Here is a 15,317-nt window from a genome sequence, read left to right as displayed (position 1 = left end):
TGTGTGTGTGTGTGTGTGTGTGTGTGTGTGTGTGTGTGTGTGTGTGTGTGTGTGGTTTTGTACATCCAATACACACACATGTCTTAGATATGAGAGGTGCCACATTTGTAAGATTCTTACTGAAAAACAGGCCTACAAAGAGTGTATATTTAGGGAAATATCACCTTACTCTGACAAATGTTGAGCTTGTTTTGTGGATTTTTAAAAATGTATTTACAGAGTAGCGGATGTAATCTGGACAAACAGAGCTATTAGGTCCCATCAAGGGAATGTCTCACAAACAGAACACGTTGAGTTACCTCTCTGTTGATGTTTAATCTCCACCGACTGCCATGATTCCTGACATTAGGTTTTAGAAATCGTTTAGTCCCAACATATGTGACACAATATTCCTTGTATCCCTGTGTTGTTATCTACGCTCAGCGGGGTGTCCTTGCTTCTGAGGTTATTTGAGGTACAGGTTTGTGACTGTAACAGTCACGGCCAGAGAGTGGGCAGATAGAGCTGAAGATGTGGATCTGAGGAGTTCTTTCCCTGTGACTCAGTACACAGAAATGGATGTTCAATAAAAAACAAACACTATTGCCATGGTTACAGACGATTAGGAGAATGACGCCTTTGTGGATTAGAGGAGGGGGGAAATTTGTCCAATTTATCCGCAAGACCAGATCTGGGAATCAGATGACCTTTATTTGGATGAAGGCATGATAAATGGGAAACAGCAGTGAACCATGGAGAGCTGGATTTGGGTCAAGCACTCAGATTCATTTTCCCTCTTTTGCAGCCCAATTTTGACTCTCATTTCACCGTAGAAACCTGGTGACTCTATATTGCCTCAGCCATGGCCTGAGGCTGCGTGTCTGTCTCTGTACTGACTGAGGTATGCGCTCACCTGAGCCATTGTCACAAAGTAAAATACCTATAGACGAAAAAACGGCTAAAACGAGCCTGTGGATAGCATTTCTCCGAGATTTCTCCCATTGCTATTTTAAAAACAAAACAAAAGAACAGCCACCCCGCTGACCCTCGTCAGAGAAAAAATAATAGTAAGTCACTATGTTACACAATTAATAGATCATGTTTGACACAGATCTCTGAGGTTGTTAGTAATCAGACTGTCCCACGAGGCCTTGGCTAATTTCCTGGTAGTCTCTGCTGTTTGGGTTTTAGGAGGTTTATATTTACATGAAGCACTAGCGGTTGTGTCCTGCTAGCGTCAGATTGGACTCTGACGTGAAGAGCGAGTGAGGGAATTACACAGTAGGTTGAAGTGGAAGAAAGATACAGGTTCCTATAGCAGCTTACAGGAAACAGGGTGAGCCCTGCACTCAGTGCAGGGAACAGTACTAAGCCATGACGCGTACCTGAACAAAGCTATAAATTATGCTGTGGAGTGAAGTGGTGTTGATGTGTCATCAAGCTACGCTACAAAACTTGAAGAGCCCAGACAAGCTCTCTTTTTTTTTTAGGTAAGACTCATGATTAGAGTCTGAATCACAACTTGACTATTTTTAAACCTCAAAGCTGCCAAATTAAGACCCTTTCATTTTCTAATCCAGAGAAACGTAATTCCACCAAACTTAGATCTTTACCTCTTTCATCCTTTTGCCATAAAGTAAATTGATCACGTTTAACAAAATGTTCTATGCTCAAGGGTCCTCTTATTAGCTTTTCTGAGCGTTATCTTAAACTCTTCATCGTATGGAGCTGGCAGGTGTCATGATGTGATCTAAGCGTCTAACTTTCAATCACACGATTACAAGACAGTGAGAAGACTGAAGAAGGCCGATGACATGTGATTGAAAGCTCTGGAAAGCTAGTAAATGGAATATTTTGTTACACACGTTGTTTCCAAAGGTCTGGATGAACTTCCGCTCTTAATAGTGCCATTTGTAAGATCCAGAATGTAAAACAGGACATTAGAAATAAAGAGGTCTAATTCATGACCACATTGTCCTCAGTTGTAACGAGGGCACGATGTATGTCTAATCAACATTTTATGTTTACTCTGAATTTCCCAAGCAAAATATTTGCTACATAAAAAAAGTTTCTTTTTTCATGGTGAGGCAAACTGCTCCAAGAAGAGGACAATATACTTAAGAATTGCTCAAGTCACTGAGTTATTGCTGTTGAGGATGTGAGAGGAGTTTGTGTGGGAGAGCTGGAGTGAGACATGCATCGTCTGGCCACCAACCTTCACCTCAGAACACCCTGCTCAGCTGTTACTCCATACACACAGCCTCAGCTTTTCAGCATTACACCTCGTGTTTACAATAAACGCCTGTGAATCAGACATTTGTTTCCTGCTCGGCTTAAAAAATTGAAAAGATTAATTGAAAATGTGAATGTGGGTCAGGGCCCTGCACACACTTGTTCCACACCCTCTCTATTTGTTGCATTTATCTGTTCCTCAAGAATGTAACAATGCGTTGAGTGTTGCGTAGCCGTGCTCCGTCCACATAATGACGGCCTATGGAGGGATGACGGCAAGGCTACAAGTATTGCCTGAGTGTGTGTGCCAGTGCAGCGTCAGAGGATGTTTATACAGCCTGAGATCAGAGAGGAAGACACAGTGTGTGTGTCCTTGTGGTTGGTGGTGTGTGCATGTGTCCAGATGAGCGAGGAAGTAAAGAAGACAGCCTTATATTGTGTAGCCAGATGTACATGTGGATTATGACATCTCTGAAGACACTGCTTAGGGCCAATTCTAATGCATTTCAGCAGTTGCCTCAACATGAAGCACTTTTCTGCATCAATTTGTTTAGGAAAGCATAGCAGGCACTGGTGACAAAACCCATATGGCCCTTGGCCCATGAGCCAAAGGTATGTGTGTGTGTGTGAGATAGAGATTAAAGTGGTGCCAATTTGTGAAGCAGTATTTTTAGAAAGGAGGCCCGTCCGCTCTGGTAATACTTCTCAGATCAGTCTAACCCTTTGATGCGTTCATTGTAGTGTGATCCTACTTCAAAGCTGCACACAGGGACTGGATGGGATGGGATGGATAGGCGGTTTGACTCTACTATACACTTCATTACTGCAGGCCCGAGATTCGGCTTACTACCACCTCTGACTCATTTGTGCTCCTAACACACATCCACAACATCCACAACCAGAGGTATTTAGGAGGGCTCAGGGCAGAGAGGACACTTACTTTTCTTTTTTTTTTAGCTGTAAGTCCACACAGGCCTGACTTTCAGTAAAAACATTGTTTGTTAATTTCAACACTGTGGATCAAACTCCCCCTCAGTCTTTTTTAAAAACCCATCTGTATAGACTGACATTTTACTTGTTAGTCCAGTAGTTTTATCTTGTCCTATTTATGTTGTTTTGACCATTCACAGAAATACTTCCCGGCATTGTATTGTATGTGTGTATCTGTGAAGCACCTTGCACCTCGGTGTTATAGACATAAAGTTAACCAGTACTTATTTGTCTAAACTGTATATTTTCATGCTTGAATGAAATGTTCAGTGTTCTGTGTTTTTCATAGACTTTCTATGTAGTTATAAACACAAGCAACACTAGTTTTTTATTCTTTGTATCTACTACAAATATAAGACAACTGCATAAAAGAAGTCGGAAATTAAACACACTATAAAACACCTGACTTATTAATTATCCTTACCAACATCTGGCTAACATCAGCATGGCTTATAGATAGCTCTTTACAGCTCATTTAAGATACCTAATTGTTTCCACTTTTGCATTGAAATTATCTCTCTTTTGAAGGCCTTGCAAGGTTTTCTGAACATGACTAAGGCCACGCTCACTGGGTTTATTACAGTAATTATCTAGGTGTGTACCTGGTGTCACATTATAGCCATTCAAACTGCCTTTACTTCATGATAACAGGGCAGTAAAGATGACATCCTGTGTGTTTTCTCCGTGTTGTAAAGAACAGAGGCGTCTGTTAAGGAGACTGCAGAGGTATGTGTCATCCGAACACCGGTTAGAAAGCTGCCTGAATATCTACTAAAACCAATTTCATCTTTTGTAAAGCTCATTGTCAGAAACTCCATGAATATAACAAATTTAAATGTAACTTTTTTTTGCATTTCAGTCCCAACAGTGACTATCTGTACCTACCACATGTCAGAAGCAGTTAAGGTGTGTTCAAGGGCACCAGTGAGCGTCCCGTGCCGCTGACTAAATCTGCTCTGCTTATCAGTTATGACTCAAGCCTGAAACCCTCCCAGTGACAAAAAGCCACATTCCACCTGACAGCAGAGAGGAAAGGGACTTTCCGGTCCTCCACTCCCTTTCTACTGTTTCTTCACTAGGAAGTGTTAAATATTCTGTTACTGACTCTGTAATGTTGTAATAAGACACTAAAAAATCTTGACACCAAGTAGAAAAGGTAGGTTTCCAGTTGAGAAGTGAAAAATAAAGTAGAGGAGAGCATTAAGTTATGTCAAAAATGCATGAATATTTATTCAAATAAATACACACTCAAACACACATTGAAATAGTAAATAATTTAAACAATGCAAGCTGTTTGCCAGTAACAACATAGCCCGGAAACAAATAAATTAACATCATGTGTTTAGGAGTCATTCCTCCCAGGAGAGTTAACTTGAAAAAGTTTTGACAATTCAAGGGTTCAGTCTTCTGTAATCTCTCCATCCGTCTGTTTAGATTCGTTGTCCGCACTCTCCGAGAGCTCAGTCCCGAACAATCCTTCATCTCTGGACCGGATGACTTCGTCTTCCTTTTGGTCCGCGTATTATTTCTGTATGGTCCACATTGACACTAGAAGAGGATCAAAAAAGACACGTCATTAGTTTCAAGAATCTCCCCGTGCCTTCAGCTACAGGTAATGTTTATTTTTTCCTCATACATCATGTCAGCTGTATGTGATGGTGTGTCCCTCACCATATTAGGAGTGGTTAACGGCCAGAGTCCCCACAGCGGCTCAGGGGGCCCTCGCCATGCGCCTCTCCTGCTGTCCGGGCGACGCGCTTTCGTTGTCCTGCCGCGTTTTAAAGTCCTGGATGGCTTTTCTGTTCTGGTAATCAATCAGGGCCATGGTGATCACTGCGTTCCAGCAGTTCTCCTCCCCGGAACACCGGAAATCGATCTCCTTATTGTCTGTGGTTACGATGGTGAAATAGACGAACTTGCCGGTGCGCTCCACGCAGTCCACTTTCTTGATGGACTGCAGCTTGAGCTCCTTGCCCTTCGAGCGCTTCTGCGTGTCGGCGTAAATGTTGAGGCTGTCCGTGGTCAGGACGCACGTCTTCCTCTTCCAGAACTGGAGCAGGTTGTCGCTCCTCTTCTCCAGCTCTCCCTCTTTGAGGACCTGGCAGATCTCATCTGCTGACATTTTCATTGTTTATGGCGGACAGGTTTGTGAGTTCCCTGCTTTGTTGCTGTGTCTGAGGAGCCCGAGGAAGGAGCTTCTCTAAAAAGGTTTTGGTAATCCAGAGTGGTGTTGTGAATGAACCAAGTTTGCATATGACTCTTATAGTCTACTCTGGAACCAAGCCCTTCCCACTTGACGTCAGATGACTTGGGAATGCATCAACAGTTGCCAGTGGAGTAATTCAAGGCTGTGTGGGCGGAAGCTGCGGTGCAGGCGGGGGAATGGGCAGAGGAAGTCCTAACGTGGACCCAATTACACTGCCAACATGTTAATTACTAATCCACATCCTGCTGCGGAGATTAGTGCAAATATTTGCCCACTCTGCAGCAAGTGATTCAGTCTAATTTGGTTAATTACCATATGTGCACAGGGTGAGCTGAGCACAGGCATAAAAAGTCAGTCTAGCTTGTAAACTGTTAATATCATCATTCATTTCAGAGGGTTTTTTGAATTCACTTATAAGGTTTATGATCCAGACTTTTTCCATGACAGCCTGGTAATTCATTCCCTTTTATAACCCTCCACTGTGCCAAGTAGGTGCTGTGCCACCCTGCTCTCTAGTGATTCTCTTAAAAGGTCCTTCAGACTAAACCATGTCTCACTTCAGTGGGGTTTTACATAAACTCTGCTATTCCTGTCTGGATGTCAAGCACCTGAAATGCACCCAAACAGCCCACAAGCACAGGATTCATATGACTGCATATCAGCAGCTAAACAGAATGGGTATGTAAGCGGCAGTTTCTGTGCAGTTAAAAACAGACAGGAATCAGGCAGAGAGTGGTTTTTAAAATGCATTTTCAAGTCGGTTCAGCATGTAAATGTAAGTTTGCCTTAAGTAGTGAAGTGTTTATTCTGTTTACATTAGTTAGCACTGAGAGTATACATGCAAGGCTGCTCCCAATGATCTTAACATGTACAAGTGTCCATCATGTTTTCATTAAACTACAAAAAAGCAAAGTCTTTAGATAGTTTTAACTCTCAAACAATGCATGCTGGGAAGTCTGTTAGTATGTTGATTGTGTTTTGTTTTATGAATTGAGTGAACTCTCAGCAGTACGTTCATTCAACTCATCACTTCAAGTCAAAAGTCACTTCAATGTGAATTTATAAGTTCTGAAGTGGTCTGAAAGTTAAAACTAGAAATGCTAAGTAGAATTAGTTGATTCCACTAAATTTACAGTGTGTTTAAATCAAGGTCAGCTATAAATCTGTCACGATTTTACAGTCACATGATTTTGATGAAAATGAAAACTATATTGAATGAGTCAGATGCCCTTTGAAATACTGCTGCATAGGTGTGTCCTCTCTGATATCGCCCTCACTCCCATGCCGAGCCCCTTCACTAACAACTGAGCACACTGTCACAGACTGACAGATTTCACATGTGAATCACTGAGCTCCTGGAGCATGTGTTATTTACCATTGTCTTGTGTTTAAAGATGCATGTGATTAACCAACAGAGAATAAAGAAAATGATTGGATGGTAATTAAATGTACCCAGAAGTAGCCTGTTAATGATGCGTTCACCTCTGAAATTATGATATATTTTGTTCCCATACATGATAGTAGCCTACATTAGCTATTTTTAACAAAATCAATATCAGTATTGATATTGGTAATCTTTGCACTGGTATTACTTGGTATCGGAGTTAAAGAAGAGTTTTGCATTATCGCCCACCCCTGCTTGAGGAACATCACCCACACAAACACAACATTGGGCCCAGTGTGCAGTTTGGATACACCAACTGGGGTGTATCGCTTTTGTGCACTACGGCGAACAGGAATCAAGCACCCACTTCAGGCTCTCCTCTCTGCCTTGCTATCAGTTTCCTCTCGCAGACATTTTGGAAACATCCCCCCTCCAGTTTCCCTCAGGAACTGAAATGTCATTGTGGAGTGTGGACACCCTCCTCACCACACACACACACACACACACACACACACCAGTTCTCCCATACTTATGCAACTAGCTATGTGACATTTGACAGCACCAAGGCGTAACCATGGGGAATCACTTTAAACAACCTAAGCAACCCCTGCGTGAGTGCTGACACTGTCCTGCTCCAGTGTCAGGTTGTGGTGGCCAGTTTAATCCTCAGATCTAAAAAAAAAAGATGTTTCGGTTGAGTTGGTAGGTGCACTACTGCCTCTTTACCACCCCCTTTTGTTTTAGGGGCTTTCCTCTTTGTTGCCTGGCAGTATGTGTGTGCGTGTGATGTGTGCATAGTGCATATATAGGTTTTTGTTTGAGGGAGTATTGCATTGGAGACTTGCAGACATGCCCAGGCAGTGACTCAGCATGTGGTGGAGCGCCTAACTTTGGAGGAGTTTGCTTGCCAAAGGAGGGCCAGGTGTGTATGTGTGAGACAGAGTGTGTGCACATGTGTGGATAAATATGTCATGTCTAGCCGTGCGTCTATGGACCATCATTTACCATCTGTGAAGATGATTGGAGAGATGAATTATATGCAACAGCAGGGTAGTGCTAGTACATGTGTCTGAGAAAATATAGAGAAAAAAGAAAGAAAAAATTCTCTGTGGACACACTAAGCCAAGTCCGAAGAAGCACTAATGGTTAACATCCAGTAAGTAACCCTTACAATGTATAATATATTCATATACAGTCAGTACAACCTACTGAACCAAAGGATACTAAAGAATAGTACCCACCCCAGCCACAGCCTGGTCACCCTGCTGCCTTCTGGGAAGAGATATAGAAGTTTCAGCTGCCGCACCACCAGACTGCAGAGCAGCTTTCCCCCCAAGCAATCAGACTTTTAAGCTTAAAATCCATCCTCGGCACTGCTCCATTGATTATAATTTATTTCTGTTTACCATTTTTATAATTGCTTCTGTATTAATGTATATTGTCTGCTATGTAGCAGAAGGGAGTTACAAAACTCACTTTCACTCTATAACCTGTTTATATTGTGACAACAAAATGTACCTACCTACCTCAGTCTTCAGTCTCTTTAAATCAAGTGTTCTAATAAGCTGTCAACACATTACATACAGTAGACAGTGAAAGTGGTGGAAGAGCTGAAGCACTCAAAACTTCATAGCATATATTGCTACTGTTGAGTTATGGCAGCAGTAGAACTCCACTGTGTCACCTTGTTCTCTAGGCTGGTGGGAAAGTAAAATTATTTTTAAGGAGGGAGTCAGACTGTGTGATGGATCTCAGGAGGTGTGTTGTGACAGCCTCGGGTTCAAATCAGCACCTTCCGGTTCTCACTGTCTCCGCACAGACAAAACAGAACCCCCCAGAGACACACTAAGAGAGGAAGTAAGATGTGTCATCTGCAACAATTGAGGGGTGTTTTGGTTACAAAATTACAAAACAGATGGAATATGAGTTACTGAGCACAAGGGTAAAAAACAACTACATGTCTGTTGTTCTTTTCCCCGCATTTCCTTGAGTGTGATGGGGTTTTGCAGCCGGGGGCACATGGGTGTGACTAGACAGTAGGTGGAAGGACCAGAGTTTGGTATTCGTGTTGGGATTTTCTGTGAGTCACAGCACACAGAACACCTAAAATACACTCAGAGGAAGTCAACTGATTGAACCCTGCTGCAATTAATTTGGTTGGAGTAAAAATAAGTTACTTTTCTATTTATATATTCAACTTCATTAAACGTGGTGGGTTACATAAAACAGGTCTGCAGAACAGAGACAAAATAAATCTACTTTGTTATAGCCATTGACAACAAGCAACTATACATTTTTAAGATGATTCATTATTGGACACTTGAAATATAGAAACAAACTGTGAACACCACTGACGTATCATCACCTTTAAAGATAACATGGCAGACTTGTCAACAAAGAGTAACTGTCAGAGACAGCAGGTAAGGAGCAACATTCTTTTGGAGTTGTGCCCAACATTCACACACCTAGTCGCTAACTTTGTCCGTCTGCTGTTTGCAGGTAGCTTACAGTTCAGCTTTTTGAGGCTAAAAACGAAGCTATAAGAGCAGTGAACCAAAACAGTAAACCCAACAACGACTTGGGCTGAGGGGAACTGTCGAGTGATAACTATCTGTGGATTGATGTGGTATGACCTACTCCTTTCCTAAACAGGTCATGTGATCCATTGTTAATCTGTCGCTGCTTTAACCTTTAAATTGGTCCAATAAAGATTTGAAATCTCTGATGAAAGAGAAACCTGGCCAGGACAGCAGCAATAAAAGTGTGGACTATTAACTATTAACTAACTGTCACACCCAGCAGTTACACCAAAAATAAGCCTACACAAAAATTCAAAGACTGCAATAAACTGTAATAACCTGGGTGCAAATGTTTGCCCTAATGTCACATTGCTAAACAAGGTAACAATGGTAATTACTATAGATGGTAATTAGTGTTCCAATTTAAATGCTGTCCATTTCATTATAAAATGTGTTGGATTTTGGATGCTTGCAGTGTGAATATTCTCATGACTTTAGTATATATATTATATACTTCATTTTATATTTAGTATATATATTTTTTACAAAGAACAACATTTTCTCAACCTGGCTTTTGTATTTTTGCTTATTTCTGCACAATAGTGAAGATCAATGAAAGCTGTATTGTGTGTTCATGCACATTATGTTTATGTACATTGTGTTAGCCAGTGAAGCCTCCCTCAGACAGCGAACTATACATAGTCAGCCTGACAATGGGGAGCAGTATGGATGATCGGGCCACTGACAAGCACAGCAGAGCCCGCAGGTAACAGCTGCATACTGTGACATGTTTAGGACTTTGGCCTGCCTCTCACATACACACACATACAAGCACGCACACACACATCTTCTTCTGCTCTTCTGCTCTTCGGCTCTTCGGTGACATGCCCTTGTGATGAGACTCCGGAGCTATTTGAGGCATTGTTCTGATAAGCCCTGTGTGTAAGTGTCTGTGGCCACGCTGGCATTCAGCAGCGTGGGAAAAAGAACAAATGGCTGATGAGGGCAGTGCATAGCCAAACACAATGCAGCAGGAAGAAATGCTGAAGAAGAACGCAAACAGACGCTACTGTACTGTCTCTTGAGAAACTGGCCTGTTACTGTATGTCAGAGGTAAAGATGGCTCAAATCTACATCACAATCTTTATAATCAATCAGTCTGTTTTCTTGTCATGTTACAGCCAGAGATATATGTCCAGATGGAAGAACTATTAAGGTCCTTTAAATTAAATAAAAGTAGCAAGGTACAAGAATATAATAAATACATAATAAATACTCAATAACAAGTAGACATCCTGCATTGAAAATGTAGTAGAAAAATAGAATACAATCTTATCAATATATTATATTTAAGTAGCAAAAGCACTCATTATGTAGAACTGCCAGTCAGAGTATTGTATATTTTAATGGATTATTATTGTTGCACTGACATATAAGTAGCATTTTTAATAATATAGCTGGTTGAGATAGAGTTAATGTTAACTCATTTATGTGCTTAGTTTAATTTATAAAAATGCATCATATTTTATAAAATGATCAGATATTTTTATTTAAAACCTGCAAAATAAATAGTAACTATGGCTATCAGCTAAATGTAGTGGAGTAAAAAGAACAACATCTCTCTCTGAAATGTAGTGAAATAGAAGCACAAAGTGGAAATACTGAAGCATCTATGTACATGTAATTGTACTGAAGCACAGCACTTGAGTAAATTCAGTTACATTCCTTCACTGCTCTGGTGTGGCTTCCCAGAATGCCGTTCAGGCAACTAATTCTTGTGTTCCAGTGTTAATGAAATGAACACATACTTCAACACAAAGGTGTGTCATAACTACACATCCTTCACACAGTCAGTTGAGAAGTGTGACATCTAGCAACTCGCTCAGAGGGCCCAGATCCTCTAGTTTGAAGAATTGCAGGCATGCAGGTCTGCAATTCATCTCCCTGCCAGGAATGTAGCATTCACTTTGCTGTCTGCATAGCTTCACTATGGCTTATATGATAAACCTAGAGTCTTTCCTTAGAACCGAAACAAATCTGTGGCAGGAGTGCTGCCAGTGGGCTGGACTGTCAGGCTTGATGATTTAACCTGTTATAGGCCTGTGCTGTCCAACGCCTCAACTAAAAAGTTTGCTTCAATGATGGTTTATCCATCATGTTGTGCAGAAACAATGTGGACTATGTGGATTATCCACATAAAGCCAAGAGGGACAGTGAAAAGATGATGACAGAGTCAGAAAATTCTCCTGGATGTTTGCTTATTTACGCAACAGTGATTCAACAAGTCTGAATTTGACTAGAGGTCATCAATCAAAATCATGCCATCAGATCTATTCAATCTTTCTCTTCTTTTAGGGCCAGCCAAGCATTAAAGTCTTTATAATTACAGAAACAAAGATTTATCCTGTCAATTTCTGTCATGGCTGTCAGTGCTTACCTTGACACAAAGCTGAGCATGGCGCAGCATGCAACATTTACATATATTCAATCCAGCTTTGCCTTTGATATACCTGCTCATGTAGTCCAGGTATGACCGAAAGCATTATCTGTGCTCAAAAGTCTAGGAGTGTGATTCAGGTTAAACATGCCACGCCTAGTTCCCCTTTCATTCACTGATTCATTCATAAATCCGGGCAAAGGTGTACTGCGCCGGCCGTTGCTATGCTGTGATTGGGCGTGAAGCTTGTTTTCCCACACATACCAGACAGAAAGGTAACTGGTGATAATTCAGTAAAGCCAATACGATTAGCTTGGTCTTAGTGACCATAGTTTATAGTCATTCATGTTAAGCACACATAGATAAACCTAAAGGAACAAAGTGTGCCGCGGTGACAAGTCACTTTAATGTAACAGACTGTGGAGAACTTTCTGCCCAGGGGTGTAACTTTCTACAAAGACTTTACATATTCTCCTCATACTGCTATATTTCCTCCCATTGTCCAAAGACATACCGTTCAGGTAGACAGAACATTCTCCAGCCCAGAATAAACAGCTCATAAAAAACAAAAATAAAGAATATGTTGTGTTTAGGCCAACAGCTGCCAAACATCACTCCACATTTCCATAATTGGAAAGACTGGAGGGATTTAAAAGAGCATTGGCCTGAGGCGAAGGAAAAGATATTGTAAAACCCACGCTGAAGTGTTATCAGCAGCCTTGTTTGGTCTTACTCCTGAAGGAGATTGTGCACCACTCTCCCCAAGGACAGTGGTCTTCCTGTGTTTCCCTCTCCAGTCTGTGGTGGGTCTTGTTTATACATGGCAGGTGCTGTCGGGAGAGGTTAAGGTGACAGCTAAACTGTTACCCTTTGCATGTTTATTGCTTATTCCTTTGCTGGCCTTTGATTTAGTACTACACAGCATAATTGTTTTTGGCTTAAAGGAATGATTCACTTCAAAATAGTGGTCATTACCTGCTCACCATTACTGCAAACACTCCACTGAAGTCTGAAGGACCACCAAACATAAATCAGAGGAGCTCTTTCAGTTCAGCCCTCTCTCTAATGGTTGTATGAACGAGGCTTGTTTGTCTTTTTACTCCCAGAATGTCAAGTGTATTTGAAGGATTATTAGCAGGAGGTTTGGTTATTTTACTAAATTCAATAGAGTTCTGACTTCCTTTGACTTAGACTACGAGTCTACAGCCAAGCTAGCAGCTATGTGAGTCTGTATTCAGCCACAGTGGTGTTTTGAGCTAAATGATAACATCAGTATGCTAATGTGGTCACAGTGACAACGCTAACAAGCTTATGTTTAGCAGGTATAATGTTGAGCACCATGTTCCCCATCTTTGTTTAGTGTTTTAGGATGCTAACATTAGCTAATTAGCACTAAACACAAAGTGGCTGAAAGGAATGCCATTAATTATACAGTTATTTGCTTATAAAAAAAAGCATTCGACAAATTAAAATGTTGACCTGATAATGGATGAAAAGCTAAGGGATCATGTGAGTGCCTAACCTCCTTTGGTTATGCAAATCCATTCAATAGTTGTCAAGACATTTCCCTCAAAATCACTGTCAAACTCATGATGGTGCTAAAGGAAAAGTTAGGGAATCACCAATGTCATTGCTATTCATACTTTTGGGGACCATGGATACCTGTACAACATTTGATGGCAATTTATCCAGTAGTTGTTGAGCTATTTCAATCTGGATCTGAGTGGTCTCTGTGAATCTGGATTCAGTTCTGCACTCTGACCCTGCATCAGCAGCATAAAGCGCCTCTCTATTCCCTTCTTGCTGTGGAACTCAATCTGGCTCACATCACTTCCGACTGGGAGATGACGATACAAAAGACCCCACACAGACAAACTCGTTCACACACACGTACACGTAGAGGCTCTGCCAAGAGCACCTTGGGGCCAAGAGTGGGACAGTGGCCACAGCTGCAGCAGGGAGGAAGGTCAGAAGAAGACTGCACCATTACACTTCTGCTGGATGAGGATGAGACGATGACAGACTGTGTCATTAAGAGGTAATCCCAGCAGTCTGAATACTTTTCTTTGTTGTGCTGCTCTGGTCATGTGCACAGCTCAGGGGTCGTCTCCCTTTGAGTCCACTAAACTGATTATTTATGTGTTGATGATAGGTGTTAAATATCCTCTCTGTACATACATTCATGCGCATACGCCCTTGACAAAACATCAAACAGCCGAGGAGCAGCCTGCAGGGGATGTCAAAGAGAGCACAGAAGATAAAGCATTGCTGTAGTTTTCTTTTCATTTTGCCATCTTTCAGCGGGTTCCAATGAGTTGCCTTGACATTTGCCTTATGAACAGCCTGCTCTGCTAAGAGATCCCTCTCACTCTCTGGATCTTAAGATGTCGCCTTCCTGTGACATTTGACTTTCCTTGAACGTCTAAATACGAACATATTTCTCATAATACAAGCACATGCTAGTCTAACGTAGCTTAGGGCACAAAGACAGTTTTCTGAATATTGAAGGATCCATCTATAAGAATTTGCAGTGGTCAAAGAAGTACATATATATTTTACTTAAGTAAAAGTAATAAAACCACAGTGTAGAAATGCTCTGGTACAAGTAAAAGTGCAGAATTAAAAATTTTACTAGCATGAAAATATATTTAAAGTTCCAAAAGTAAAAGAAGTAGTGCAGAATGGTTAATTTCAAATTAATATATGTTATTATATTTTTCATTTTGATGCATTAATGTGTGCAGTAAAAGCTGTGCTAAAGTTTAAATACTTTTTATACTGCTGGGAAACTTGTGAATTTTACCCTGGGGATCAATAAAGTCTTTTCTTGTCTTAAGCTATAGTGATACATTATTAGTTATAATAATTATTCATTTGCTGTTAAATTTTGTATTGTTAATTTGAATCTGCAAAGCAAAATCACTGATGTTATCAAATAAATGTGGTGGAATAAAAAGCACAATAGTTCCCATCATAATATTCATTTGCGTTACTGTTTCATTGAAACTACAAAGATGCATTCTTTATAGTCACCATATTATGTTAGGTTCACACTTTAGATGTTCTCATTGCCCCTGATTTGTTTGTCTGATACACATTTACAATTTATCATTTCAACAGCGTATTGTGTATTACAACTTAATTACTGACCTAGTCTCTGATGTTATGTTGGCATACTACGGGTTTAGGTAGCAAATTCGGTTGACACAGAAACCTCAAATATCAATATTCAGTGCAAAATGTAAACAAGCAAGTAAATAATTCCAACACCACGGCCCAGTCCCTACAGAAAGCACAGAAATATGTGTTAAGACACAATTGGACTCCTTGTTACAGTGAAGCAATCCTCAAACTCCCACACAGCAGCCTCAGCATGAATAGTGTCTTGTTCACTGTAGAGCAAAATCCCCAAAATGACAGAGACTGGAGAGAGATTTCAGTTTGTGGTTTGTCTGCTGTGGAGTCGTCACTGGTGCCTACTCCATCCATCCAAATCTTCAGAACTCCTCATACATTTTATTATATAAATAAAACATTGTGTGTTGACCGTAACCTAGCTCTTATCATAAA

General features: G+C 40.9%; 1 protein-coding gene across 1 annotated transcript; it reads right to left on the bottom strand.

Annotated features, from left to right (window-relative positions):
- Positions 1-4,401: 4,401 nt before the first annotated feature.
- On the bottom strand, positions 4,402-5,497 carry phlda2 (pleckstrin homology-like domain, family A, member 2). The gene is made up of 2 exons (XM_046037643.1): positions 4,873-5,497; positions 4,402-4,749 (listed from the first exon to the last, which is right to left on the bottom strand). Exon 1 carries the CDS (start codon positions 5,327-5,329, stop codon positions 4,913-4,915), a length of 417 nt encoding a protein of 138 aa, XP_045893599.1. The 5' UTR covers positions 5,330-5,497; the 3' UTR covers positions 4,402-4,749; positions 4,873-4,912.
- Between the last annotated feature and the right edge of the window lie 9,820 nt (positions 5,498-15,317).

This window comes from Micropterus dolomieu, linkage group LG22 (assembly GCF_021292245.1).
Source record: "Micropterus dolomieu isolate WLL.071019.BEF.003 ecotype Adirondacks linkage group LG22, ASM2129224v1, whole genome shotgun sequence".
NCBI lineage: Eukaryota > Metazoa > Chordata > Actinopteri > Centrarchiformes > Centrarchidae > Micropterus > Micropterus dolomieu.
This window is presented reverse-complemented; position numbering and strand designations above follow the sequence as displayed.